This window comes from Notamacropus eugenii, chromosome 3 (assembly GCF_028372415.1).
Source record: "Notamacropus eugenii isolate mMacEug1 chromosome 3, mMacEug1.pri_v2, whole genome shotgun sequence".
Taxonomy (NCBI): Eukaryota; Metazoa; Chordata; class Mammalia; order Diprotodontia; family Macropodidae; genus Notamacropus; species Notamacropus eugenii.
In genome coordinates this window covers 297794504-297819836 of record NC_092874.1, presented here as the reverse complement: position 1 = coordinate 297819836, position 25333 = coordinate 297794504, and the positions used below count along the sequence as shown (strand labels likewise).

Sequence of the window (25333 nt, the reverse complement as noted above, 5' to 3'; positions counted from 1 at the left end):
GACTGAGAGAGGATCGGACAGTCAAGAAGTCACCAGTTTGGGTGGAATAATGAGGTTGGAGGCCAGACTACAGAGGGTAAAGAGAGTGAAAGAAAGGAAGTGAATGTGCCTCTTGTAGACAATGTACCCAATCAATAAACATTCCTCAATCCAGCAGAGGACATGAGGGACAGAAACATCCAAATGTGGTCAATGGTAACCTCATTTCTTACAGAAACACCAACACATCTGTTGCATTTTTAGTATTTTTGTTGTCTCCTTGGCAGTTTCGTTTTTGATATATACTCTCGGGGTGGTTCAATCTCACACCTAGATTGCTGGAAATTTAGCTTTTCCTTCCACAATTTTTCTCCGTTTTTATAAAGGCAGAGGGGATCTTTCTTCATGATCTTCCATCGCCCTAATTCAGGTTTTGGGAATGAGGTCATGTTCTAAACCTGTGTTGCCCTTGGTTGCCACATTTCTCTATTTGATAATGGGATCAGGTGGTGCTTGGCTAAATATTTTCTAGGATATTTTGACCTCCTCTAGGTGGCAATTGCTTTATGTTGATTCAATTTCTGCCCTTTCCTTCCTCTGTTTCCTACTTTTCACCACTTTTCACTTACTTGAGTGGGTCAAGTTGAAGCTATTTGGATTGCATGCCATCTTATCTTTCTCTCTAATTTGGGGGTTTTGTCCTCTGCTTTAACAAGATGATTTGACTGCAAAGATTATTCAGAAATGATTCCCACATCGATAACCAATCATTTCTTATCCATTAAGATACATTTTAGGCTGAGATTGTTTGGCATTTGCCACATCCAGGGATTTCCTACACTCATGTTTTTTGTTTTTGTGTTTTAAATTAATTTATTTATTTAACTTTTAACATTCATTTTCACAAAATTTTGGGTTCCAAATTTTCTCCCCATTTCTCCCCTTCCCCCTAAAACGCCAAGCATTCTAATTGCCCCAATCACCAGTCTGCCCTCTCTTCTTGCCCTTCCCTTGTCCCCATCTTCTCTTTTGTCCTGTAGGGCCAGATAACTTTCTATACCCCATTACCTGTATTTCTTATTTCCTAGTAGCAAGAAAAATACTTGACAGTTGTTCCTAAAACTTTGAATTCCAACTTCTCTTCATCCCTCCCTCCCCAACCATTCCCTTTGGGAAGGCAAGCAATTCAATATAGGCCATATCTGTGTAGTTTTGCAAGTGACTTCCATAATAGTCGTGTTGTGTAAGACTAACTATATTTCCCTCCATCCTATCCTGCCCCGCATTGCTTCTATTCTCTCTTTTGATCCTGTCCCTCCCTAAGTGTTGACTTCAAATTGCTCCCTCCTTCCACTGCCCTCCCTTCTATCATCCCTCCCACCCTGCTGATCCCATTCTCCCCCACTTTCCTGTATTGTAGGATAGGTTTTCATACCAAAACGAGTGTGCATTTTATTCCTTCCTTTAGTCGAATGTGATGAGAGTAAGCTTCATGTTTTTCTCTCTCCTCCCCTCTTTTTCCCTCCACTGAAAAGTCTTTTGCTTGCCTCTTTTATGAGAAATAATTTGCCCCATTCCATTTCTCCCTTTCTCCTCCCAATATATTTCTCTCTTGCTGCTTAATTTCATTTCTTTAAGATATGATCCCATCCTATTTAATTCACTCTGTGCTCTGTGTGTGTGTGCGTGCGTGTGTCTGTGTGTGTGTGTCTGTGTGTGTGTGTGTGTGTGTGTGTGTGTGTAATCCTACCAACTCCCCAAATACTGAAAAGTTTCAAGAGTTACAAATATTGTCTTTCCATGTAGGAATGTAAACAGTTCAACTTTAGTAAGTCCCTTTGACTTCTCTTTGCTGTTTACCTTTTCATGCTTCTCTTCATTCTTGTGTTTGAAAGTCAGATTTTCTTTTCAGCTCTGGTCTTTTCATCAAGAATGCTTGAAAGTCCTCTATTTTGTTGAAAGACCATTGTTTCCCCTGAAGTATTATACTCAGTTTTGCTGGGTAGGTGATTCTTGGTTATTTTCCTACTTCCTTTGACTTTGGGAATATCATATTCCACGCCCTTTGATCCCTTAATGTAGAGGCTGCTAGATCTTGTGTTATCCTGATTGTATTGCCACAATATTTGAATTGTTTCTTTCCAGCTGCTTGCAATATTTTCTCCTTGACCTGGGAACTCTGGAATTTGGCCACAATGTTCCTAGGAGTTTCTCTTTTTGGATGTCTTTCAGGTGGTGATGGGTGGATTCTTTCAATATTTATTTTGCCCTCTCATTCGAGAATATCAGGGCAGTTTTCCTTGATAATTTCATGAAAGATGATGTCCAGGCTCTTGTTTTGATCACGGCTTTCAGGTAGTCCCATAATTTTTAAATTGTCTCTCCTGGATCTATTTTCTAGGTCAGTGTTTTTCCAATGAGGTATTTCATGTTATCTTCCATTTGTTCATTCTTTTGGTTTTGTTTTGTGATTTCTTGGTTTCTCATAAAGTCATTAGCCTCCATCTCTTCCATTCTAATTTTGAAAGAACTATTTTCTTCAGTGAGCTTTTGGACATCCTTTTCCATTTGACTGATTCTGCTTTTTCAAGCATTCTTCTCCTCATTGGCTTTTTGAACCTCTTTTGCCAATTGAGTTAGGCTATTTTTAAAGGTGTTATTTTCTTCAGCATCTTTTTGGGTCTCTTTTAGCAAGGTGTTGACCTGCTTTTCCTGTTTTTCTTGCATCTCTCTCATTTCTCTTCCCAGTTTTCCCTCCACCTCTCTAACTTGATTTTCAAAATCCTTTTTGAGCTCTTCCATGGCCTCAGCCCATTGAATGTTGATTTTGGATGTTTGGGATACAGAAGCCTTGACTTCTATGTCTTTCCCTGATGGTAAGCCTCGTTCTTCCTCATCTGAAAGGATGGGAAGAGATATCTGTTCACCAAGAAAGTAACCTTCTCTGGTCTTATTTTTTTTCCATTTTTTGAGCATTTTCCCAACCAGTTACTTGACTCTTGGGTCCTTTGTCAAGAGTAGGGTATACTTTGAGAATCTGTGAGATCTCAGTTGCTCCAAGGTGGCATGATCAAGCATGTGCTGCTCTGGACGCAGAAAGGGATTTTTATGTCCAGAATCTTAGCAATTACCTCTCCACAGCCACCTAGCCTCCAGTTCCATCAAGTCAGCACTGGGGGCTGATTTTCAGATAAGCTGTATGGGCAGGTGTAACGGGACGAGTTAGAGCCAACCCCTATCCATTTCAGGACGCCACACTGAGAGCCTGCCTAGATAACCTAGGGGCTTGTCAGTAGGGGTGGAACTAGATGGATTTCAGGAGGAAGGGTCTCGTCTTTGTTTGCAACGTGGCAGTTCTTTGTCCTGGCTCCGGATGTCCAGTGGAGAAGACACCCATATAAGGAAAGGTGATAGGTGATAGGTTCAATGTGAAAGGTGATAGCTGATAGGTTCAACTTAAGGCTTAGGAATGTTTTACATAAAGACTACATATGCATGTGAATGAGATGAAATACACGGAGTCTTCACCACCTTTGTCTCCCGCCCCATTTCATTACTCACGAGATCAAGGCCTCTTGCTGGACAAGAGCCTTGGGTCGCGGTCAGGGGTTCCCGTAAATGGTCTAGGGGACCCCAACAGGCAGGGCCGCCATTCAGTGTGAGACAAAGACCAGCTAGGCCAGGTCCTCCACCCAGGGCTGAGGTAAGACTCAGCTCTTCAGTGCCCCCAGGGGTTTTTACGCTGTATGGGCTGCTGTGCACCCTCTGTGGCTGCTGCCTGCTGCTGGAGCTATAGGAAGGCCCTGCTCCCTTCCTGGCCAACTGAATAAACCACATCACAGATCTTTGGCGCCTGTGGGTTGAGGGATCTGAGAACCTGCTGCTGCAACTGGAGATTCCACAACTGGAAATTCCACTCCTGAGGTGTCCTCCTTCCAGAGTCTCATCATGTTGCTCCACGCCACATCAGGCGGGCAAGGCCAGGCTGGGCTCCACGCTCCGCTCAGCGTCCAGCACAAACGATGTTTCTGTGGGCCTTTCAGGTCACCGTCGGCTGAAAATCTCCTCCACTCTGTTGTTCTCCACTTCTGCTGCTCCATGATTTGTTGAGAGTCCCTCTCTACAGGTATTTTGTGGGCTGTGTGGGGAGACCCTACATAAGTGTGTTTTTCTAGTCCCCCATCTTGGCTCCGCCACCCCACTCATGTTTTTTCATTTTAACGAAAATCCACCTCTGGTCTCCCTTATTTATGGGAAAAAAAACCCTTATAATAAATATATACGATTCAAATTCCTGCAATTAAATTTTTTTCAATTCTTCTAACTCTTCCTGAAAGAAGTATTTCTGCTACATAGATGACTGAACTCTTTCCTTTCCTAATCCTAGGTTACACTTTGTAATGTCTTTTTTGCCATTTTCTCTGCCCACCTTTGCACTGAAATCACCAAATATCAAGGTGTATATTGACTTCATCTGGAGAAATCGACCGTTTATTTTCATAGAATTTCTTGACCTCATCTTTTGCTCTGATGTTGACTACAAAGCTCCAAGGAGGTTTTGGGAGCTGCTGTATTTGTGTTTGGCTAATGAGATCTGTAAAGTAAGTAGGCTGAATCACCTGAGTCACTTCTTGTTTGTTAGATCCAATGATATCAATCCTTTTCTTGATTTCTCAAAGAGCCTGTGAGCCATCCTTCCATTTCCTGATTTCTGTGGCTTCATTTATAGCAAAAATGTCAATATTGATACACATGCTATCCTCCAATGGAATGCTGAATAGGAATCAATGGAGAAGGATCTCACATTTAAGGAAGTGCAGTTCAACTGAAGTTCAAACTATACCCAAAGGACTATACAACTGTGTTATATGTACCCTTTGACCCAGCAATACCACTACTAGGTCTGTATTCCAAAGAGATCATAAAGAAGGGAAAGGACCCACATGCACAAAAATGTTTATAGCAGCTTTTTGTGAGAGCAAAGTATTGGAAATTGAAGGGATGCTCATCGATTGGGAAATGGCTGAACAAGCTGGGGTGTATGAATGGAGTGGAATACTACTGTGCTATGAGAGTGATGAGTAGGCTGATTTCAGAAAAACCTGGAAAGGCTCACATGAACTCATGCTGAGTGAAGTGAGCAGAACTACGAGAACATTGTACACAGTAACAGCCACTTTGTGTGATAAGTAACTTTGATAGACTTCGTTCTTCTGAGAAGTACAAGGCTCTAAGACAATTCCAAAAGACTCGTTGGAAGAAATGACATCGACCTCCAGACAAAGAACTGTGAAGTCTGACTGCAGATTTAAGAGCACTATTTTTCTCTGTTTTTCTTTCTCGTTTTTCCCTTTTCTTCTGATTCTTCTTTCACAACATGACTAATGTGGAAACGCGCGTAATATGATTGTCCACATATAGCCTATATCAGAGCGTTTTCTGTCTTGGGGAAAGGGAAGGGGAGACGAAAGGAGAAAATGATTCTGGAACTCAAAACCTTATAAAAGTGAATGCTGAAAAGAAGTATTTTTTTAAATAGAAAAGAAAATGAGGTTCAAAGCTGCAATTTCATAGCCACCTTCTGCTTCCTTTTCTGACACTGTCTGTTATCACTGGAGTCCTACAAGAGGGATGCCCACAAATTTTGTCTTTTTGTTTTAGGAATTGCCATGGCCAAAAGTCACCACCTGGTGGCGAGCCCATAGCTAAGACTGCTCAGGATCCTCATGCTCCTATCTCAGCAGCCTCCTCTTGTCCGATGCCTTCCCTGCCCCAGTTGTCAGGGTTCTCGCCATCCTCATACTGACTCATTCATGTACACGGAACAGAAGAGACGCTCTCTGAGGACAGAGGCCACTTCACTGCTCTTTCTGTATCTCAGTCCCTACAATGTAGCAAGAACTTCTCAGATTATACAGAGCTGAATGGACTTACCACCTCCACACTGATCTGGGGCTTCCATTCCCCATTATCCATTGTGGTGTCCGATCCTTCCTATCCCAGAGATCATTCTCCTCAAAAGAGAAAATAGAAGTAAAGGAGAAGATTGTATCAGCTCATTTATGCCAATCCCTTCCTTGTACTTTCTCTTACCTGCAACATAGCTTGCTTGCAATGCACTCGCACGCACGCACACACACACACACACACACACACACACACACACACACACGCAGAAATTTACACTTGAATCTAAAATATTGAAGCGAGTTAGACCTAATTATGGGAAATCGAATGATTCCAACCATTCTCAAGTTATTTCCATTTTTTTAAGAGCTGGAGTGGGAGGATAAGAAGGTAGTCTAATCGGCACCCAAATAAAGGATGTTGAGAAATAAAACAGATATTAAGGTATTTGTGGAATTCACACACGAGGTTTACGTGGACCCACTCCCCGCGCGCGTCCCCGCCCCAGCTCGCCACCGCTTTGCCCCCGCGCCCCATTGTCCGCCCGCCCCACGTTCGCCCCGCGTTCCCCCAATGTTCCTCCCGCGTGTCCACGGTAGCGGCCGACGCGGACGCGATCGCGGCTGGCGGGCGGGGGAGGGTCGGAGCCGTTTCTGCAGGTACCTTCTCTGCATGTACCCGGGCGGGTCAGGGCCGGGAGAGGAGGGGGCGGGGGAGGGGCCAGGGCTCGGGCACGGTGCCCTCCTCTGTGCCAGGACACGGCCGCCCCCCCAAACCTTGGCACAGAGGCGGCCCCTCCCCTTGTCTGCCCCCCAAACCTGGGCACAGCTCTCCCGCCAGAGTTGCCCCTGGTGCAGCTGCCTCTGGTTCATCCCCTAACCTCTCCCCCAAATCCCCAGCATCCAGGGATGTCGGTAACTGAGTTGGGTCCCTCGGTGCCAGGCCTGCTTGCCCCCTTGCTTCCTCTCCCCACAAACAACCCCAAAATGGAGTTGCCCAGGCCCGGACTCACTTCCCAGTGCCAAGGCCTGGCATGCCTTTCCACCTCCCTCTGGGCCAAAGTTGTGTTGATTTTCCCAGTGAGTGTGTGCATACACGTGTCTGTGTGACTTGTGTGTATTTGGAGAGGGTGGGAGAGCTGGCAACAGTCCCGTGCCCAGACCTGATGCACACTGTCCCCTGGCCCCAGATGCCCCCCTTGGCTGGCCAGACTGGGACTCATCACCCACTCTTTGCCTGGTCTTGGCCAGGCTCATCCTCCCAGTGCCAGAGGCCAGCTGCCCTCCAGCTTACCCTCTAACGTGGGGCAACCCCAGCCCGGGGATGATCCTCCCAGGATGAAGGCCCTGCTGCCCCTGGCTCACTGGGTGACCCTGCCGGAGCATCATGGCCCCCTTCCTAGTTCCTCCCTGAAGGAAATCCTCTCAGGCCACTGGCCACTTCCCTCCACTTCCCCTGAACTTTGCAGAGCTGAACCAAACTCAGACTCCCGGCACGTGCAAGTGATCCCTTTTCGTTGGGTTAGCAGATCCTGAAAAGGACTGTGGAGGGTGTTGTGGGTCATCGCTGGGCAGATGAGAGAAGGCCAGGCTGCTCCACGCTGGAGCTATTGAAAAGTGTCAATGTTTGTGGTTGAAACCTTACCAATCCCCCAGGCCCTTTCTGGGCAGCCTGGAAGAGTCTGTCCATCTCTGGCCCTGCAAATTCTGTTCACAGTCTGGGCAGATCCTGTGTGCTCACCAGCCTGAGCCAACAGGAGTCCATCCCTGTGGGTCAGTGACTGCCAGAGCAAGACAGTAGGTGGCCTTCAGATGAAAGTCACTTGGCTGGGGAGGCATGTGAAGGTTCAAGGCAGGGGGATGGTAGCATCTTGGCCTGACAGTCCCCAGGAGACTGTGGGAGACTAGTGAGATTCTGGGTAAAATCAGCTCTCATTTGCACATAACAGGATGGAGTGGGGTGAGTCAGGATAAAGCAGAGGGATGTAGGGGGCAGGTGCCCCAGGTTCTAACACCACCCTGGCCCTGCTGGTGACCATGTGATGGCAGATGAGGCAGTATCTTTCTAAACTGGGCTTTTATCCTCTCACATGAAAACAAAGGACTCTTCTTGATGAGCGCCACCTTATTGGGGGCCAGTACTGTGACTGCCTCTGAAATCTCCAAGGGCCCTTTCAATACTCATATTCTATGGTTGTAGGTCAGCATAGGAAGTAGTAGCAGAGAGAGAGTTCTGCCTTTACTGGGCCTGCAACCATGCCTTGTGCTGTTCAAAACATGGGGGTTTTTTGAGGGGGGGAGGGCAGAGCAGGGATTAGATTATGATGACAGAGGGTAGGGTTGGCTTTTCCCTTTGACTGTAGAATTCAGAATAGTCAAGAGCTTAGATTCTCTGTCTTTATGATACTGGAATGCTGAAGATAAGGCTACCTGGCAGACCGGGGGCTTTCCTTGGCAATTTGGGGGGTGCCCATACAGCCTTTTCAGGCCTCCCCTGGGATGTGGTTAGGTTTGTATCCACAACAGCCTGACTACTAGCTGTACTGCTTTGTTTGAGGCCTCGGGCAAAGACTCCACCCAAGCATGGGGGAGGGAGGGTGAGAGCTGATGCTGATGCCCGAGTGGGTGGGCATTCAAAGACTCCAGTGGGGCAGACTTGATTACCATGTGGGGGTGGAAGCTAGCAAGGGACATCAGGCCAGCTGTCTGCCTTGGCTGCTGCCGATTTCCCTCTTCCTGTCCTTGCCAAGTGGGCACCCTATCTTCAGAGAAGCTCACGGGTCGACCAAATGGGCTTCCTTAGCCAGGGAGACATGTGGTTTCTTGCTTTTTAGGACAAGTCTAGTAGGAACTCTCCCTGCTAGCCAAACCAGGCCTTCTTGTTCTCCCAACTGGCAGAGACATCCACTGGGGTCTCTGTCCCACGACCCAAGCAAGCATCTTGGAAATGAAAGCAGTAACCCCCAGAATACAGCTTCTGGCAAAGGTCACAGGCCCTCCAAAATCAAGGCTGGCTATATTAGAGATGGTTTTATAGCATGGATAGACTAGGAAACCAAGCTGAGATCCCCTACAACCTGGTCTCGTCTGTAATCTGAGTTAGGGGTGGTCTAATTCATGTTCATGACATCCATGTCTCCTAAGGCTGGGACAGCCTCCCTTTTGTATCAGCCCTCTGTCACTGAAACTTTGCTTGTGCAATCCTTGACAATTCAGAAATCCCTGAGGAGGCAGTGAGGTTGGAGCTGAGGGAGCTGGGGGACAGGAAGGCCCAGGGCCTGCTTTGGAGGCTCTTCCTGGTGGTATGGGGACCCCTCGAGAATTTACCACTTGTCTGTTTACTCATTTGTAAAATGAGTTCAATAATCCAGTTGTCCATTGAAGGCTCTTACTAAAGAAACTCATGACCTAAGGGGTGGGGTTAGTATCTGATGGTTAGCTTGGACCCCATCCACCCTCCAGAATGATCACAGAACTGGGTGCTGTTGGGGATGAGGGGAAACAAAGACATGGAAGGGAAAGCAGGCCTTTCCCTCAGAGTTAACAACTATGGCGAGAAGGAAATTGTGTGTGTGCGAAGCGACCTGAGAACAATCCCAAGGCAAGTGTCAAAACCCCAGATTCAGTAAAGACACCAAGGGAGACATTCCAAATGGAGGCTGGAGAGAGAGTGGGGGCAGCGCTTCACCAGGGAAGCCACCTGCAAGAAGATGTCACGGCCAGCTCAGGCACAAAGCTGGCAGGCTTGGCCCTGGTGAGCAGCCACCCTCAGCGTCTGGGAGACACTTCAGAAACTCTTTAGGAAAGCGCCTCTCTGTCCCAGTGCAGCCAGCTTTCCTTTTGGAGGAATCCATCCCTCCCCTTCAACGTCTCCCCCATCAGGCTCTTCTCAGGGGGTCCCAGAAAATCACACCTAGTCAGTCAGTAAGCACAGCTTCTCATTACTTTTTGCTTCTTCCAGGAATTTCTAGCACTTCTAGAGTGAGATTTTGATGATGTCTCGACGCAGTCAGCGCCTGAGCCATCGTTACCATGTTGATGATGATGGAGGCAGCAGCAGCAGCAGCAGTGGAGGAAGTTCCCTGGTGGCTGGTCAGCACACTGCCTTCAAGGACAGTCCCTTAAGGTAAGCCACTCCACAGCGACCCTAGGTCATCTTCCAGATCACAACCACTCAGGGCAGCCAAGGGCCTGGCCAGCTTCCATGTGCACCTTTCTTTCCTGCCCCCATCTTTGGTGGAAACATCACTCTAGTGCTTTCTTTCCCCACAAATGCGAGAATTTCCTGTCCCCAGCACCGTCTCTTCCCCTTCTACCCCAACCTGGGCTGCTGCTGCCTTCACTCTCTGAGAACAGGAACTAGGGAGGGGTGACTTTGAGCATTGAGAGGGCCAGAAACTGAGGCTTAAAGCTGGGCAGGGAACAACCATCATGTGGCCCAGTACCCACGGTTTCTGGGGTGAGCTGCAGGGCCTAGCAAGAGCATAGGAAGCCATGGGGGTGATGGACCTGTGGGGGAGGAGACAGGTTCAGGTGGCTTTAGCTCCTCTTGTACCTCATCATGGTGGTTCCATTTGGAAAGAGGCCCTGCCTGGCCCATGGGAGCTGGGGATTTGTTCCAATGTTATAAAGGATTCATCTGTTGAAGGAATAAGAACAGAAGAGGGCTTTGGGGATCATTTCTTTTCATCCTAGAAGCTCCTTGAAAGTCTCTTCCTCCTCCAGGCCTTTCTCCCCCTGTTTTTCTCCTGCTTCATCTCCTTCACCCTCTTTCCTTTGCTCTTCATGCTTGGCGCCCCCCAGGACTCTGAAGAGGAAATCTGGCAGTGTGAAACGCCTCTCACCAGCCCCTCACCTGGGCCCTGCTTCCAATCCTCACACTACCTACTACAGTGAATCAGTGGTCAGCGAGTCCTACGTCAGGGGCCCCCGGGTCGCCTCGGTGGACAAAAGCTCCATCCTACAAGATCAGCTGGACAGCGATGTCTACTGGAGTGAACGTGGTGAGCTCTGGCCAGAGCTTGACAAACCCGAGGGCTTGGGCTGGGGAGAAGGAAGGGAGCTCCTCCCTGTCTTCTAAAGATTCCTAAGGAGGCTAGTGTCTGTTGGGAGTTACCTTACTCCTCCAGGTTGGCTCATCTCCCTGGATCCTCCCAGGTGGGAGATCCTTCCATTCTCCTGAAGCCCCTCAGTCCCATAGATGGCACTTTTCCAGATCTGGGTGACAATAACCATGCCTCCTAAGGCAGAAGGCCACCTGGTTTTGTGCAGCCAATGAGCTAAAAATCATCTTTACATGTTTCAGTAAAGTTCCATTACACTTAAAAACATAAAAAGTGTTCTTACCTCATACAGAAATAGGAAGGGGGCCGGATTTTGCCCTTGTGCAGAACTCCATTCCTGCCCTAAACCACATGGGGGGTGCTTCTGGGTTCAGACCCCCAAAGGGGTGGGAAGTCTGAATTCTGAAAAGTTCTGCCAGGTGTTCCACCTCTGGCAGCTGCTGTTGCTGGAAGCCTGAAGCTCCCTGCTTATCAGGCACCTCCATGCTCTGTGCAGGTGGGGACTTGGTGAGGAGGAGGAGAGGCCTGGGAGGTGCTGAGAAGAGTAAGATCAATGGACTGAATGAGGGCAAAGTCACCTATGATATCTATGGATCTTCCTCAGGATACTCCTCGGAGGATGACTCTGCAGGTAGGCAGCACTTCCTGCCTACTGGAACTCCATCCCCTGGACGCTGCCCCGTGTACTTTGAAGGGTGCCCCATCCAGGGGGGATGGGGAGAACATAGATTTCAGATAAAAGGATAGAGAACTCTGCAGTCTGGCTCCAGGTGGGGGTTTGGAGGTTGGGAGGGCCCAAGCCTCAGCATGGTAATGGGGATGCCTGAGGCCCACTTGTGTCTCCTTCTGGGTGGCTCCTCATGTCTTCACTTTCCTGCAGGGCACACACTTATGGACCAGCCTGGCTCAGCATCCTCATTAAGGAATGCTGCCTCCCAAGTTGGCGCTTTCTTGTGGGTGGCCATCACTTTTCCAGGTGGGTTCTGGGAGTGGGTGGGCACACTGCCCAGGGCAGTCCCTGCTGTGGGCCCATAAGAGCTTCCTCATTCCTATGCTGGGGCACACCAGGCCTGGGTGCTAACCCTAGGACAGTGTGTGGAGACAGGCTTTTATGGCAGGATCCCCAGGCACAGCTAGAAAGCCTTGGGAGATTCAAGGAGCAGCTGCAGAGTGGGCAGGCTGGGAGCAAGCTAACTCTGGGATAGGAGGGCGAAGCCTTTGAACCCCTCTGCTGGGACTTTTACAGGTTGGCTCTTTGGCCTGTTCTACTGGTGGCTGGGCACTACCTGCTACCGCCTGACCACAGCTGCCTCCCTGCTGGACGTCTTTGTCTTAACCAGGTCAGTGAGGCCTCCCTGGGCTCTGCCAGAACCAAAGAACCCATGCTTGAAAAAGCTTCACCACGCTTGAGCTCAGTTCAGCTTTTGAGACTTTTGTGCCATGAATCTTATGACAGAAGGTCAGGTCAGGGTCAGGGGTGTGCTGGAATCAGCTGGAACCAGCTTGAACCTGCTCCTGAGTGTCAGCTACCAGTCAGGGCTCCTCTGGGTATCTAGACTGAAGAAGAAGATGGGACAAGTTGTGTGTGCCTTCACCTCCTTCAGAACTGCTTGTTAACCCTTCCCCAGCACATGCCAATCCCCATGAGCACAGGTGCTGCTCTATTCCTGAGTATCTTGGAGGAGCTGTCCCCTCAGTAGTTCTTGCCTCTCATCTCCACTGACTCTGGTGGCTTCACCTTGGCCAGTTGGAAAGTCCTGAGCTCCCAGGGGTTGTAGTCTCTTCCCAGTCCTTCGGGTAGCCAGGCCATCCTTACAGTTTCTCTGTGGGGGGTCATGTCCAGGTTTCCAGGCAGCCTCCAGGGCTGTGTCCAGGAGCCTGTAGAGCAGGGGTAGGGAACCTGCGCTCTCCAGGCCACATGTAGCCTTCTAGGTCCTGGGGTGCAACCTTTGGACTGAGGCCAAGTTTTACAGAACAAATCCTTTTCTTAAGGAGATTTGTTCTTGGAAGTCTAGATTCAGTCAAAGGGCCACCCTTGAGGACCTCAAGTGCCACATGTGATCTCCAGGCTGCAGGTTCCCTATCTAGCTCTGGATTCTTGGGGCCACAGGCTAGGCCCAGGGAGACTAGCCAACCTTGTCAGGGCTTACTCCTTCCAAGTCCCAATTTGACAAGCACTGAAATGATTTAGCCAAAAGAAGCCTGCCCAATTCACTAGCATATAAGCACATTCCTGAGAGCCCTGGGAGGGAGATGCCTTCCACCAGCCCTGTCACCTTTCATAACAACATTCACACATTTGACCAAGGTCAAATTTTCTCCTTCCACTTGACCTCGAGGGCTGTCCATAAAAGCCCAGAGCTCCCCATCGTAGCTCTCCCAGGGGAGGGTCGCACAGGAATCTGGTGGGGAAGACCAGGCACTAATGTCTCCTCCTTCATCCCCATGAAATCCAGGAGCTTTTCAACTCTGAAGAAGTTGTTTCTGCTTCTCTTGATGCTGTTGCTTCTGGCTTCGCTGGCTTACGGTGAGCCTTGCTGAGTCCCCAGGGCACCCTGCCAGCCCAGACAGACAAGGGCTTGGGGGCAGGGCTGCTGAACGCAAGTCTGGAAGACAGAGCTTTGAAGGGGAGCCTTTAGCCTTTAGGGGAAAAGGGACCCAGGCCTTGTATGGGAAAGTTCTTGTGCCTGAAATGGGATAGACGGCCTGTGTCTCCTCCTCTTGATCCAATCCCACAAGCCTTTCTTGTGCATCTTCTGTATGCAGGCCTCCCAGACTCATGCTGCATGCCTACTATGACAGTGCTGGCTTTACATGGGTGTTTGATCTGCCCCCTCAGTGGTCACTGTCAAGGCACTTGAGGGTGGGGGAACTGGTAGAAGAGCTGAGTCCACAATGAATGGGTTAGCTGGGCAGGACACAGCCAATGCCAGCTCTGGAGGCCTTTGCCCCTTCTCACTGGGGAGAATGGACAGGGTGGTCCTCCCTGGATGGTCCCAAAAGAGCTGTACTCTGTTCAGGAACCATGACATCACTTACCCCCTACTATGAGATGAAGCCCAGCTTGGGAATGGTGACACCACAAGCTGTCAGTTACCAGGACCTCTATTCAGCTGGCATCTCCTGAAAGCACTCTGATCCTCCAGAAGAGACAGGGCTGTATGTGGACCAGGCTTGGGACCAGGAGGCAGGACTTCTCCATGTCCTCTCCCCAGCTGCTTCTTGTCCCTCATTTTTCTCATAATCCAAAAGTGTGTAATGACTCCTGAAAGGATCATGAGAGATGCCTTTCCTGAAGGGTCTTGCCTTCCAGATCATGGGGCCCATAATGCATGCACCTTCCTTGGGCCAGGGTCTGAGCCCATGTGGATGTGACACTGCCAGACACAGTCCAGGTGTAGGTCCTCATCCTGGACATGTTTCCCTTCTGGTGCCTCAGCCTCTGCCTTCATTAGCCTTTCCTCCCATGTGCTAGGTGCTTGGTATTTTTACCCCTATGGACTACAGACATTCCACCCTGCTATGCTGTCCTGGTGGGCAGCAAAGGGCAGCAACAGGAGAGAGGAGGTGTGGGAAGCAGGAGAATCCACCCCATATTTCCAGGTGAGTGCCTGGGTGAGTGCCAGGAACACTTTGTGCAGGACAGGCAGACAGTCTGCTCACAACCAAGTCTGTTCCAATCAACCCCAGAATCACTCAGTCCACTACCATTTCTTAAGTGTGGCCTACTGTGTGTCAGGCACTGTGCTAAGGGATGGGAATTCAAAGAAAGAATTCAAACCCAAACAAACAAGCCCACAGTCCCTGCCCTGAAGGAGTCCCCGAGTCATGAGGAAACAACTAGGTACAATGGAGATCTACCAGGACAGATGGGAGTGAAGCAGTAGAGGGAGTTGGCTATGCTGTTTCTTCTATGGCAGCCATACAGACTATTACCATACCATCTTTGAAGACAGTTCTGGCCTGGCAGGATCTTCCAGGTGGTGTCCTCTCCTAGCGCTGTCTTTGAAACAGCTCTGCAGCACTATGAGGCATCAGAGGAGGGGGAAGCAGGATTAGCCAGAGGAAGCTGCTTTTGTTTCCATTTTGTAATGAACAAAAGTCTGTTTTATTTCCCTTCTCCCTCTCCCACCCATTCAGAAAAATGAAAAGCAAACCACTTGTAACAAATGTGCAGAGTTAAGCAAACCAGTCCCTTTTTGGCCATGTCTAAAAGATCTATGTCTCCTTCTGCCTCCTGAGGCCATCTCTCCGTCAGAAGTTGGGTCATTTTCCAGAAAAGTACTTGGTCACTGCATCGATCAGAGTTCTAAAGTCTTTCAAAGTTGCTTCTTTGTGGTTCTTCTCACTCTGCTCTGCACCAGTTCATACAAAGTCTTCTCAGGTTTCTCTCAATACCACCTATTTCATTGTTTCTTAGAGCACGGTTGTATTCAATCCTTACACCATAATTTATTCAGCTCTTGCCCAGTTCGGGGGCAAGCCAGTAGTTTCCATTTCTTTGTCTTTGCTGTTTGGGTGCCAAGTGTGTGTCATGCAGAAGATAGGTCATTCATCTCAGTGGTGACAGTCTCTTCTTAATGGTCTGTGCTGTGGGGCAAGAGATGAGAATATAAATCCAGGCTATAATGAAGCCTTCATTTAGTAACCTCGATTTATCCATGGATTTCCATCTCCAAACTCATCAATCTTTGCACCAGGGCCACTCACAAGCAGCATTAGGAGACTCTCTCACCTTGGATATGCAGATCCCTGGGGAGCCAGGGTCAGAAAACCTGGGCTCAAGTTTGAGCTTTGCCACTTGCTAGCTTTGGGACCTGGGGCAGTTCAATGCCAACCTCTCAAGACTCAGCCTCCCGCGTTCCCCCGCTGCCTTCAACTGAAATCATAGTTGCCTCCCCCAAAAGGCCTTCCCTAACACCTTGTCACACAGTGAAGTGATTCTGGAGGGGGGGGGTCTCCAGAAATTGGTAGCAGAGCCCAGACTATCAGAGTTGATCAAGCTGGGAAGACTTGAAGGCTGTGTGCAGATCCTGGTGTCTGCCCACCAGAAGCTTGGCCACCAGGTGATTGGATTTGGGGAGTCATGATGACTTGGGAAGCAGATAAAAAGACCAAACAACCTTTGCCTTCTGCAGCCACCTTCTGTTTGTGGACAGAGGTCAGGGGACCTCAGAGAAGGACAAAGAGTACTTGGTCTCCCTCAGTCCTCACACAGTCCAACCACAGTCTAAGTGGTTGACATTATTCCAGTGTAATCTGAGGGGTGACATGGAGTGGTGGGATAAAGGACATGGCTCTAGAAACAGCAACAGATGAGGTGCTGGATGTCAGATGCACAATGAGGTCCACGATTTTGGACACAGCCAGTGTCAGAATTTGATTTGTCTGACTTCTCATGTCAGCTGCAAGGAGTTTTTTTTTCAGATGTGGGGGGGAAAACAATCAGTGGAATGATCACTCACAGGCAGAAGAATTTGGAGGAGGCAAATCAGCCTCAAGGATTAGATTTCATCACATTTTTAAAGGCAACTAAAAAACCCCATAGTTGCTATTCCAAATGAGCATAAGGCAACAGAGGGCAAAGGAAGTCCAGGAGGAAGCTGAGAAGATCATTTTGTCCTTGTGACCCCAACACTCGGCATAGCCTGTTACACTTAGTGGGAGTGTATCAGTGTTTGTTGGCTGTCCTTGTACTAAGTCCACAAAACAACGTGCAAGGGAAGAAGACACAACTATTATTTGTCAGTAAGAAAGTCCCCAGGCACAGGATACATGATCAGCACCAAAAGATGTCACAACGAAACCAAAGGACCATCTTCACGGAATGAGAAATGCTGGTTACACGAATCATTTCAGCATCAAGGACCAGATCAGTGACTGGGCCCCACAAAGGTCAAAATCCAGCAAGTTAGAAGAAAGGGGGACAAAAGGGGAAAAAACATACCGTACAGCTCCAACAGCTCCAGTCCTTCCTCTTCAGATGTGTCAACCACTCAGGCACGGCAAAAGGAACACTGACTCATAGCATCGTTTCCTAAGGATGTTTGACTGCTGCCCCAAAACATCACATTCCAGTGAGAAGGCCAGCAATCCTAGAGGCTGCCTCCCTCAGAGACCAGCGGCTCTTGGCAAGCAAAGAAACCAAAGGCAACACTGGATCTGAAAATAGGCCACTGGCGCAAGAGAAGAAGAGGGTGGTGACTAAAGGATACAAACAGTGGCCCCGTGAAACGGCAAACATCAGGAAGGGCCCTCAGCCTCCCTCTTCAGCTCAGTCCTGAGAGTGGAGGCCCCCAAATTCTTGAGTCAGCTCCTTCCCCGCTCAGTGACTCACCTTGTTAGGAAGCTGTTCCTGCCTCTGAAATGTGCCACAACTTCTACCTTGCCAGGACAAGCAAAGCAACTCTAACCCTGTCCATGTCCACAAAGTCTGAAAACCATTTTCATGTCTCCTCATCGTGTTGTGTGTTTCCAAAAGTTTTCTTGATATCATTGGTTTTTACTTAACCTACCTTTCCCAGTGTGTCTTCTCAGAAAGAGAAGCAGGGAATTTGGAAAAACCCTGCAAAGCTTGTGTGATCTACTAGTGAAAATCATTTTGAATTAGGTACATCTTTACACACACACACACACACACACACACACACACACACACACGCACACATCCCACTGACTTTGAAGACTTGTCTCTAGCTTTTGCTTTCATGTGACCCACCTTGCTCAGTGTATCCTTCCCATTTTGCCCTCCCACAGAGCCAGCCCTTAAGCAAAAGAATAAACCAAAAAGGGGAAGAAAAGTTCAGCAGAACACAGCAGGCGAGCCCAGCATTAGATGCAGGTTCCCTGCCAGTATTTCCCACCCTAGCCAGGACGGGAAGGGAAGAAGATCCTCATGTGTCATCTCTGTTCTTTCCATTTCCATGGTTGTCTGTGGTGCTTGTTTTCTTGTTCTCCTCATTCATTTATTCCACTTTTCCCCAGTTCATGTAAGTCTTCTAATTAAGCAGAGTTGTGGCTTCGTACAGCATAGTCATATTTCCTTGTATCCATAAGCCACTCCTCTGTCAATGAGTTCTTTGCTACCAAAGAACTTTCTTAGTGGTTCAGTTGGTATGGCACTGAATAAGTTAATTTAGGTAGTTTTATCATTTTTATGCTACTGGCTTGACCTACCCACGAGGAGTGAGTACATCTCCAACTGTTGAGATCTCTACGTATGAAGAATGTTTTGTAATTGTGTTCATATAGTTCCTGTGTGTGTCTTGGCAGGCAAACTCTCAGGTTGTATACAGTATACAATTGTATACAGTTATTTTCAATGGAATTTCTCTTTCTATCTCTTCCTGCTGGATTTTCTTGATTAATGTATAGAAATGCTGATGGTTTTGATGGGCTTCCAACTTTCTTTAAGTAATTGTTTGAACTGGTTTTGTTTTAAACTGGTTTTTTAGATGACTCTCTAGGGTTCTCTTGGTAAACCATTGTATCATCTACCAAAAGAGATAGTTTTGGTTCCTCATTGCAGTTTTTTCCCTTCAGTTTCTTTTCTGCCTTATTGCTATATCTAGCAGTTGCTGTAACTGGTACAACACTGAATAGCAATGGTTGGCAATGGACTTTCTTCCTTTACCGTGATCTTACTGGGAAGGCTTATCCCCATTACATATCATGCTTGCTCTTGGTTTTAGTTAGATAATACTTATTTTAAAGAAGACTCCATTTATTCCTGTGCTTTCTAGTGTTTTTCAACAGGGATGAGGCATTTTGTCAAAAGCTTTGTCTGCACCTGTTGAAATCATATAAATTTGTTGTTTATGTTATTGATATAATCAGTTACATTTATAGTTTTCCTAATAATTGACCCAGGCCCAACTTCTTGGTATCAATCCAGCTTGGTCACAGTGTCACAATATATCTTTGTGATATATTCCTGTAATCTCCTTTCTTAGCATTTAATATTTTTCATCAATATTCATTAATGAAATTGATCTATAGTTCCCTTTCTTGGGGAGACGTGACTCTCCTTGGTTTGGGTATCAAGATTATATTTTTGTCATAGAAAGAATTTGATAAGATTCTATCTTTACCTGTTTTTCAAATCGTTTATTCAGTGTTGGAATTGATTACTTTTTAATCATTTGGAAAAATTTGATTTAGTCCTGGGGTTTTTTCTTAGAGAGATCATTTATAGCTTGTTTCGTTCCTTTTTCTAAGATGGGGTTATTTAAGGGCTCTGTTAAACAGGACTATTTATATTTGTAAAATTCATTTCATTTAGATTTTCATTTTTATTATTGGCATGTAGTTGGGCAACAAAGCTCCTAGTAATTACTTTTATTTTCTCTTCATAGATTGTAAATTCACTGTTTTCATTTTCTGATGTAATAATTTGGTTTTCTTTTGTAAAAATTAAATTAGCCAAGGATTTATCTATTTAATTGTTTTTCTCAAAGCTTATAGTTTTATTTATTAGTTCATTGGGGTTTTGTTCTTTCAATTTCGTTCATCTTTCTATCGATTCAAGATTTTAATTTTGGTGTTTAATTGGGAAGGGATTAATCTGTTGGTTTTCTAAATATTTTAGTTGCATGTCTAATTCTTTAATCTGTTTCTTTGTCTCTTTGATTGATGTAAGCATTTGAAAATATACATTTCCCTCTAAGTCCTGCATTGACTGCATCCCCAAAATTTAGTTATGTCATTGTCACCATGAAATTGTTAACCATTTCTATGATTTGTTCTTTGACTCATCCATTCTTTAGGATCCATTCTGTAAGATCCATTCTTTTTCTCCAACTCCTCTATTTGTGTATCTTTCTGTTTCAAGCATATTTCTTGTAAATAACATATTGTTGGATTCTGGTTTCTAATCCATTCAACTGTATTCTTCCATTTTATGAGTGAGTTCATCCCATTCCCATTCACAGTTGTGTTCATTAAATGTATATTTTTTTCCATGCTATTCTTTTACACTCATCCTTTTGTTTTTTACTCTGTCCCTTCTTCAGTAGTCTTTTGTTTCTGACCTTTGCCTCCCTTAATCTATCCCGTCATTCTTCCCTCCCCCTCACCTTTCTCTTAGACGCTTTTCCTCCTACTTCTCCTTGGGTAAAATGAATCTCTCCATCTCATTGTGTGTGTATGTGTATTCTTCCCTCTTTCAACCAGTTCAGATGAGAATAAGGTTCGTGTTGCCTGTTCCCCTCTTCTGTCCCTCCCATTGTATAAACTCTTTCTAGTGCACCCCATTTATGAGATAACTTTCCCCATTCTTTCTCTCCTTCCCCACAACCTTCCAGTGCATTTCTCTTCTCCACCCTTCCATTCTTTTGAGATCCTCACAACATAATACAGTCATTCAGGTCGCTATCTATTTAGACTGCTTCTAGGACCCGTGGTGATCATAAAATTCTGAAGTGGTTACATGTATCATCTTGCCACACAAGGGATCTAAACAATTTGCCCTTTTTTAGTGACTTGTGATTTCTCACTCATGTTCACCTTATTATTCTTCTCCTGAGTTCTGTGTTTGAATGTCAAATTTTCTATTCTGTTCTGGTCTTTTCATCAGGAATGCTTGAAAGTTCTCTATTTCAGGAAGGGTCCTTATTCCCCTGTAGGACAATACACAGTTTTGCTGGGTAGTTTAATCTTATTGTGGGCTCTAATCCTAGATCTTTTCCACTCCAGAATATGATATCCCAAGCCCTGTACTCCTTTAATGTGGAAGCTTCTAAATCTCATGTGTCCTGACAGTACTGGATTATTTCTCTCTGGCTATTTGCAGAATTTTCTCCTTGACCTGGCAGTTCTGGATTTAGAACAGTTGCTGGGAGTTTTCATGTAGGGGTTTCTTTCAGGAAATGATTTGTGGTTTCAAGTTCTACTTTGCCCTCTGATTCTAACACATCTGGGCATTTTCCTTTGTAATATCTTAAAATATTATGTTGAGCTCCTTTTTTGTTCCTGGCTTTTGGATAGACAAATGACTCTCCAATTCTCTCTCCTCAATCCATTTCTAGGTCATTGGAGTTTTGTATGAGATCCTATACATTTTCTCTTGAATTGATTTTATTTTTTGTTGTTGTCTCCTAGAGTTATTAGCTTCTATTTGCTCAGTTCTAATTTTTAAGGAATTCAGTATTTTTGTGCCTCTTTTACTAATTATTCATTCTTTTCTCATATCTTTCTTGTACCGCTTTTTAAAAATTTTTCCTCTTCCACTCTTAAAATCACTTTTTGTTCATTTTTATCTCATTCTTTAACTCTTCTAGGAATTCTTGTTCAACTCTTATCCAATCTACCCTTTTTCTTGGAGGATTTGCTTAAAGATATCTTCAAGTCATTGGCTTCTTCTGTCTTTCTGTCTTGAGCCATAGTAGCCCTTTGTGGTCAGGTTCAGTTTTGTTTACTCATTCTTCCAGCCTATTTCTTGACTATGAACTTGATGTTGGCATTGGGCTCAGCTCACCTCTGGGCTTTCTTAGTTCAGTCCGCAAACTTTCAGTGCTTCCATAGTGGTGATATCTGTTCACTGCTATTCTTGTCTGAGTTGTGCATGTTCCTGACTCAGGTTTAGGTCTTCTGGCTTGCGGGTGCTGGAGTTTCTGTAGAATGTTATTGGACTCAGTCATTGTTAGCACACTTTGAGGTTCTGCAGGTTCAGAGGGACCGAACTTATTGACTCTTCTTGCGTCTGGGTCTCCTACCCGAGGTATCCCACTGCAGGACTAAAAGTGAACATTGAGCCCCCAGCTGTGCTCTGGGGCTCAGGTCCAGAACCTCTTTGCAGAACCCCTTTCTTGATCAGTGCTCAGCTAGGGCCTCGCTCACTCATAACTGCTCCTCTCAGCCCTACGTCTGTAGCCTAGAAGAGTCATTTGGCCCCCTTCATGCTCCCAGGATAGCCTGGGATCTGCTCCTGCTCAGGGATTCAGTTCTAGCCCTTTTACCATCCTTGGGCAATGAAATGCTTCCCACTGTCCTGGCTGCCATTATGTTGGGCTCCTGGCCAGCCCCCACCTCAGTGTCCACAGCTCTCTTATTTCTTAAGCTTCCCTGGGCTGGAGAAATGACGCACAGGGATGTTTTCTTGGCTTTCCTCATGAGAATGTGGTCTGGCACATTATCTAGATGGTTAGAGAGGAGGTGGGCTGGGCTCATCAAAAATGCCCACCCTCCCTCTGTTCTCTTGGTTCTGCCCCTGTGCTGTGTGGTTGGTGGGGAGGGGACCTTCTGCATGCTTAGCCTCCTTTGTACCTCTTGGGGAGGTCTCTGACCTGGCTTTTTGCCCTGAGCTCTCTCAGCTTCTTCGACATTTCGACCCTGGTGACCCTGGCCCTCCCTCATCACTCTCCTGGCTCACTGCCGCAGTGTCCTGAGTGGCCTCCCTGCCTCCAGTCTGTTCTGCACTCTGCTCTCAAAGGAACTTTCCTTAAGAACAGAGCAGACCAAGTGACTTCCCTCCTCAGTCAATGGCAGGGCCTCCCCTTTGCCCCCCAGAGGAAAACAGCCCCACCCTGTCTTTCCAGCCTTAGCCTCATTGGTCTTCTGTACTCCTTTCACACTCGGTGACCCTACCCAAATGGCTGCCCCCATGCTGAGAATTCATTCTGGTGCTCTTTCTTCCAGTCAGCCTGTCAACCCACATGTATTTATTAAGCACTTCCTCAGTGCCGGGTCCCGGCCTAGGGGACACAGGTACCCAAAATGAAACCATTCCCATTGACCAGGAACTTCCATTCTCAGGCGGAGACCAACAATGCTTACGTTTTTGTAAATAGCGTAAGTGTGAAATGAAGAAATCTGCCGACAGCAGTTAAACGACCTGGTGGCTTTTAATGTCCTTGTCTCCTCCATTCAAATGGAAGTTCTTCGTACACAAGAAAGGTTTCCTTCTTGGTCCTTGTGTTCTCAGCACTCAGCCCCACCTCGGGCACACAGTGGTGCTTAACAAATGCCCAGTGCTCCTTGTTCCTCCTCCTAAGAGACTTTTCATCTTTGTGTGTTTTCCTCCTTGTTCCCAAGGCTGAACAGCATGTCCTGTCCAAGGTTCATGCCCTAGAAAGGCGGCTGGAAACTCTGGCTTCTGAATACTCTGCACGTTGGCAGAAGGAGGCCATCAGGCTGGAGTTGCTGGAGCTGCAGGGGGCCAGTGGGAATGGAGGTGGAAAAAGCCTGAGCCACGAGGATATTTCAACTCTCCTGGAGGGCCTGTTGAGCCGATGGGAACCCACCCTGAAGAAGGACTTCCGTAGGGACACCACTGCCCACATCCAGGTGAGGAGAACGCTCTGCTAAGAAGACCAGGTCGGCAAGCCCAGCTAGTGGAAGGCATAGAGGTCTTGAGGTGAGGCAGCACTCTGGGCTTGGCAGGACCTGCCAAGTTCTCTGGGTCTTGTTGAACGCCTGTCTCCTTTTTTGTGGTCTCCAGGAAGCACTCACCACCCTCAGGGCAGAACATCAGCAAGATTTGGATAATGTTCTAAAGAAGATTTCTCAGGCATCCCAGGTAATCCAGAAGCTCTGACGCTTCTGGAGGCAGAGACACAGGGGATGGAGGGCGGGGGGGGGGGGGATGAAGGGGGGCGGGGGGGGGAGAGGGGGCAGAGACGTCTTGGGGGAGGTCACTTGTAGCTGGAAATGTTGGTGCTGCTGTCAGTAGACCTAACACTTGCTTACAGGTTTCTGGCCAGATTCCATACTTGTATGGGAGCATATTCGATTGACTCATTGTCCCTGAGAGCTCCTGTCTGAGGACTCTGGATCCCCTTGTCCGAAGGATAAGCAGAGAGCTTACTGATCTAAAGCAACCTAAGCCTCCTCCTGTAGCTCCTTTCTGGAACCCCTTTCCTGTACTGAGCACATCCATGCATGAAGACTAGGGAGGGATAAGATTGTCAATGAGAAGACTGTAACTCAACAGCTGAGTTTGAAACTCTTTTCAGGGACTGAGAAGTGACCTCACCACTCTAGGGAAAGTGGTTCATGCCTAATCTCAGCTGAGTTGGGGTCTCTGTCAGATGCCTCCTCTTGGTGGGATGATAAGAGAGGAGTCCAGTCTTTGAAAGGTCTAGCCCAAACTCAAGGTCAAGATTTCTGGAGCCCAACAGTTTGCAGAGACTCAGATCCTCCTTAGCAGACAGAGGGTCCACCCAGAGGAGACAATGAGTCCCCAGAGTGTGGTTTGGTGTTTTCATCAGTCTCATTGTGCCATCATCTTCCTTACAGGAGCTGGAAAGCTGGGTGCTCCAGCTAAAATCTGAATGGCAGAGGTAAGGCCCCAAACTAACTGGCAAAGAGAAGAGGAGGGAAGGAAGGCTAGAAAACTAGACCAGAGAAAGCACCACTGAGATTCTCTGGGGGGGTGTCAGTAGAGCCAGAATACTTGGGTTAGCATGTCCATAGGATTAATCCCAGCTGGTAAGGACCTCAGAGAGCAGATGAGGGTCCTGAGGCCTGGGAGGGAAATGACTTGCCCAGGGTCACACAGGGAGTAAATGTCAGGGAAGACTTGCACCCAGATCTCTGGTTCTGTTCTTTCCCTTTGATAGTGGTTCTGCTTGACTCTATCCTGTGTCACTAGCCAGTGGCTGCCCTTCCCTTTTCCTTTTGTCACTGTCTAGTTTGGCCCAAGAAGCCCTCCAGGAAAACATATTAAAGGCTATGGGTCCACTGGAGGCCCAGCTGGCTGGCCTGAGACAGGAACTGGCAGCCCTGAGCCAGAGACAGGCTGCAGTGGCAGAGGAAGTAGACCTTTGGCCACAGAAGATGGCAGCCCTGCGCAGTGATGTGAGTCCTCCAGTCCACCACTTAGACCACATGTGCCCCTCTCTCCAAGGTGGGCTGCCTGAGCATCTGCCCAGGGAGACCCAACCCTCTAAGGTGTCCACTGGGGTCCAATGAGATCTTTTTTGGTAGACCTGAAAGCAGTGGAAAAATGCCAGTCACTTGGTTCACAACCGTCCCTTCCCTGGCACCAGGAAGACATGCATAGGCTCTGAGCTCTCAGAGTCTTTCTAGACACCCCCTCCCCAGGTCCCCTGTCCCGGCCCTCTTTCTTCCTTACCTCTACTGTTTTGTGGATGGTCTCTGGTGGTTTCTAGGTGGAGTCTCAGTTCCCAGCCTGGATCAGTCAGTACCTTCTTCGAGACAAGGGCGCTAAGGCTGGGCTTCTTCAGCTGGAGGAGGTACAGGCCCAACTTCGGGACCTGGAGCACAGAATCCTCACTCAGGTGGCAGAAGGGCAGGTCAAATCTGCCAGTGAAGCTGCTGCCAGCCTGAGGCTGACCCTTCACAAGGAAGGAGTGACTGGGGTCACAGAGGAGGTGAGGCCTGCCCCATTCCCTGTCTGCCTGTCGGAGGTCATGGGTTTGCCCTGAG

At 47.5% G+C, this 25333-nt stretch overlaps 1 protein-coding gene across 1 annotated transcript; it reads left to right on the top strand.

The window, feature by feature from the left end:
• Nucleotides 1–22660: 22660 nt before the first annotated feature.
• LOC140532102 (SUN domain-containing protein 2-like) lies at nt 22661–23493 on the top strand. The gene is made up of 3 exons (XM_072650647.1): nt 22661–22735; nt 22979–23230; nt 23385–23493. Exons 1-3 carry the CDS (start codon nt 22661–22663, stop codon nt 23478–23480), a joined length of 423 nt encoding a protein of 140 aa, XP_072506748.1. The 3' UTR covers nt 23481–23493.
• Nucleotides 23494–25333: the final 1840 nt, after the last annotated feature.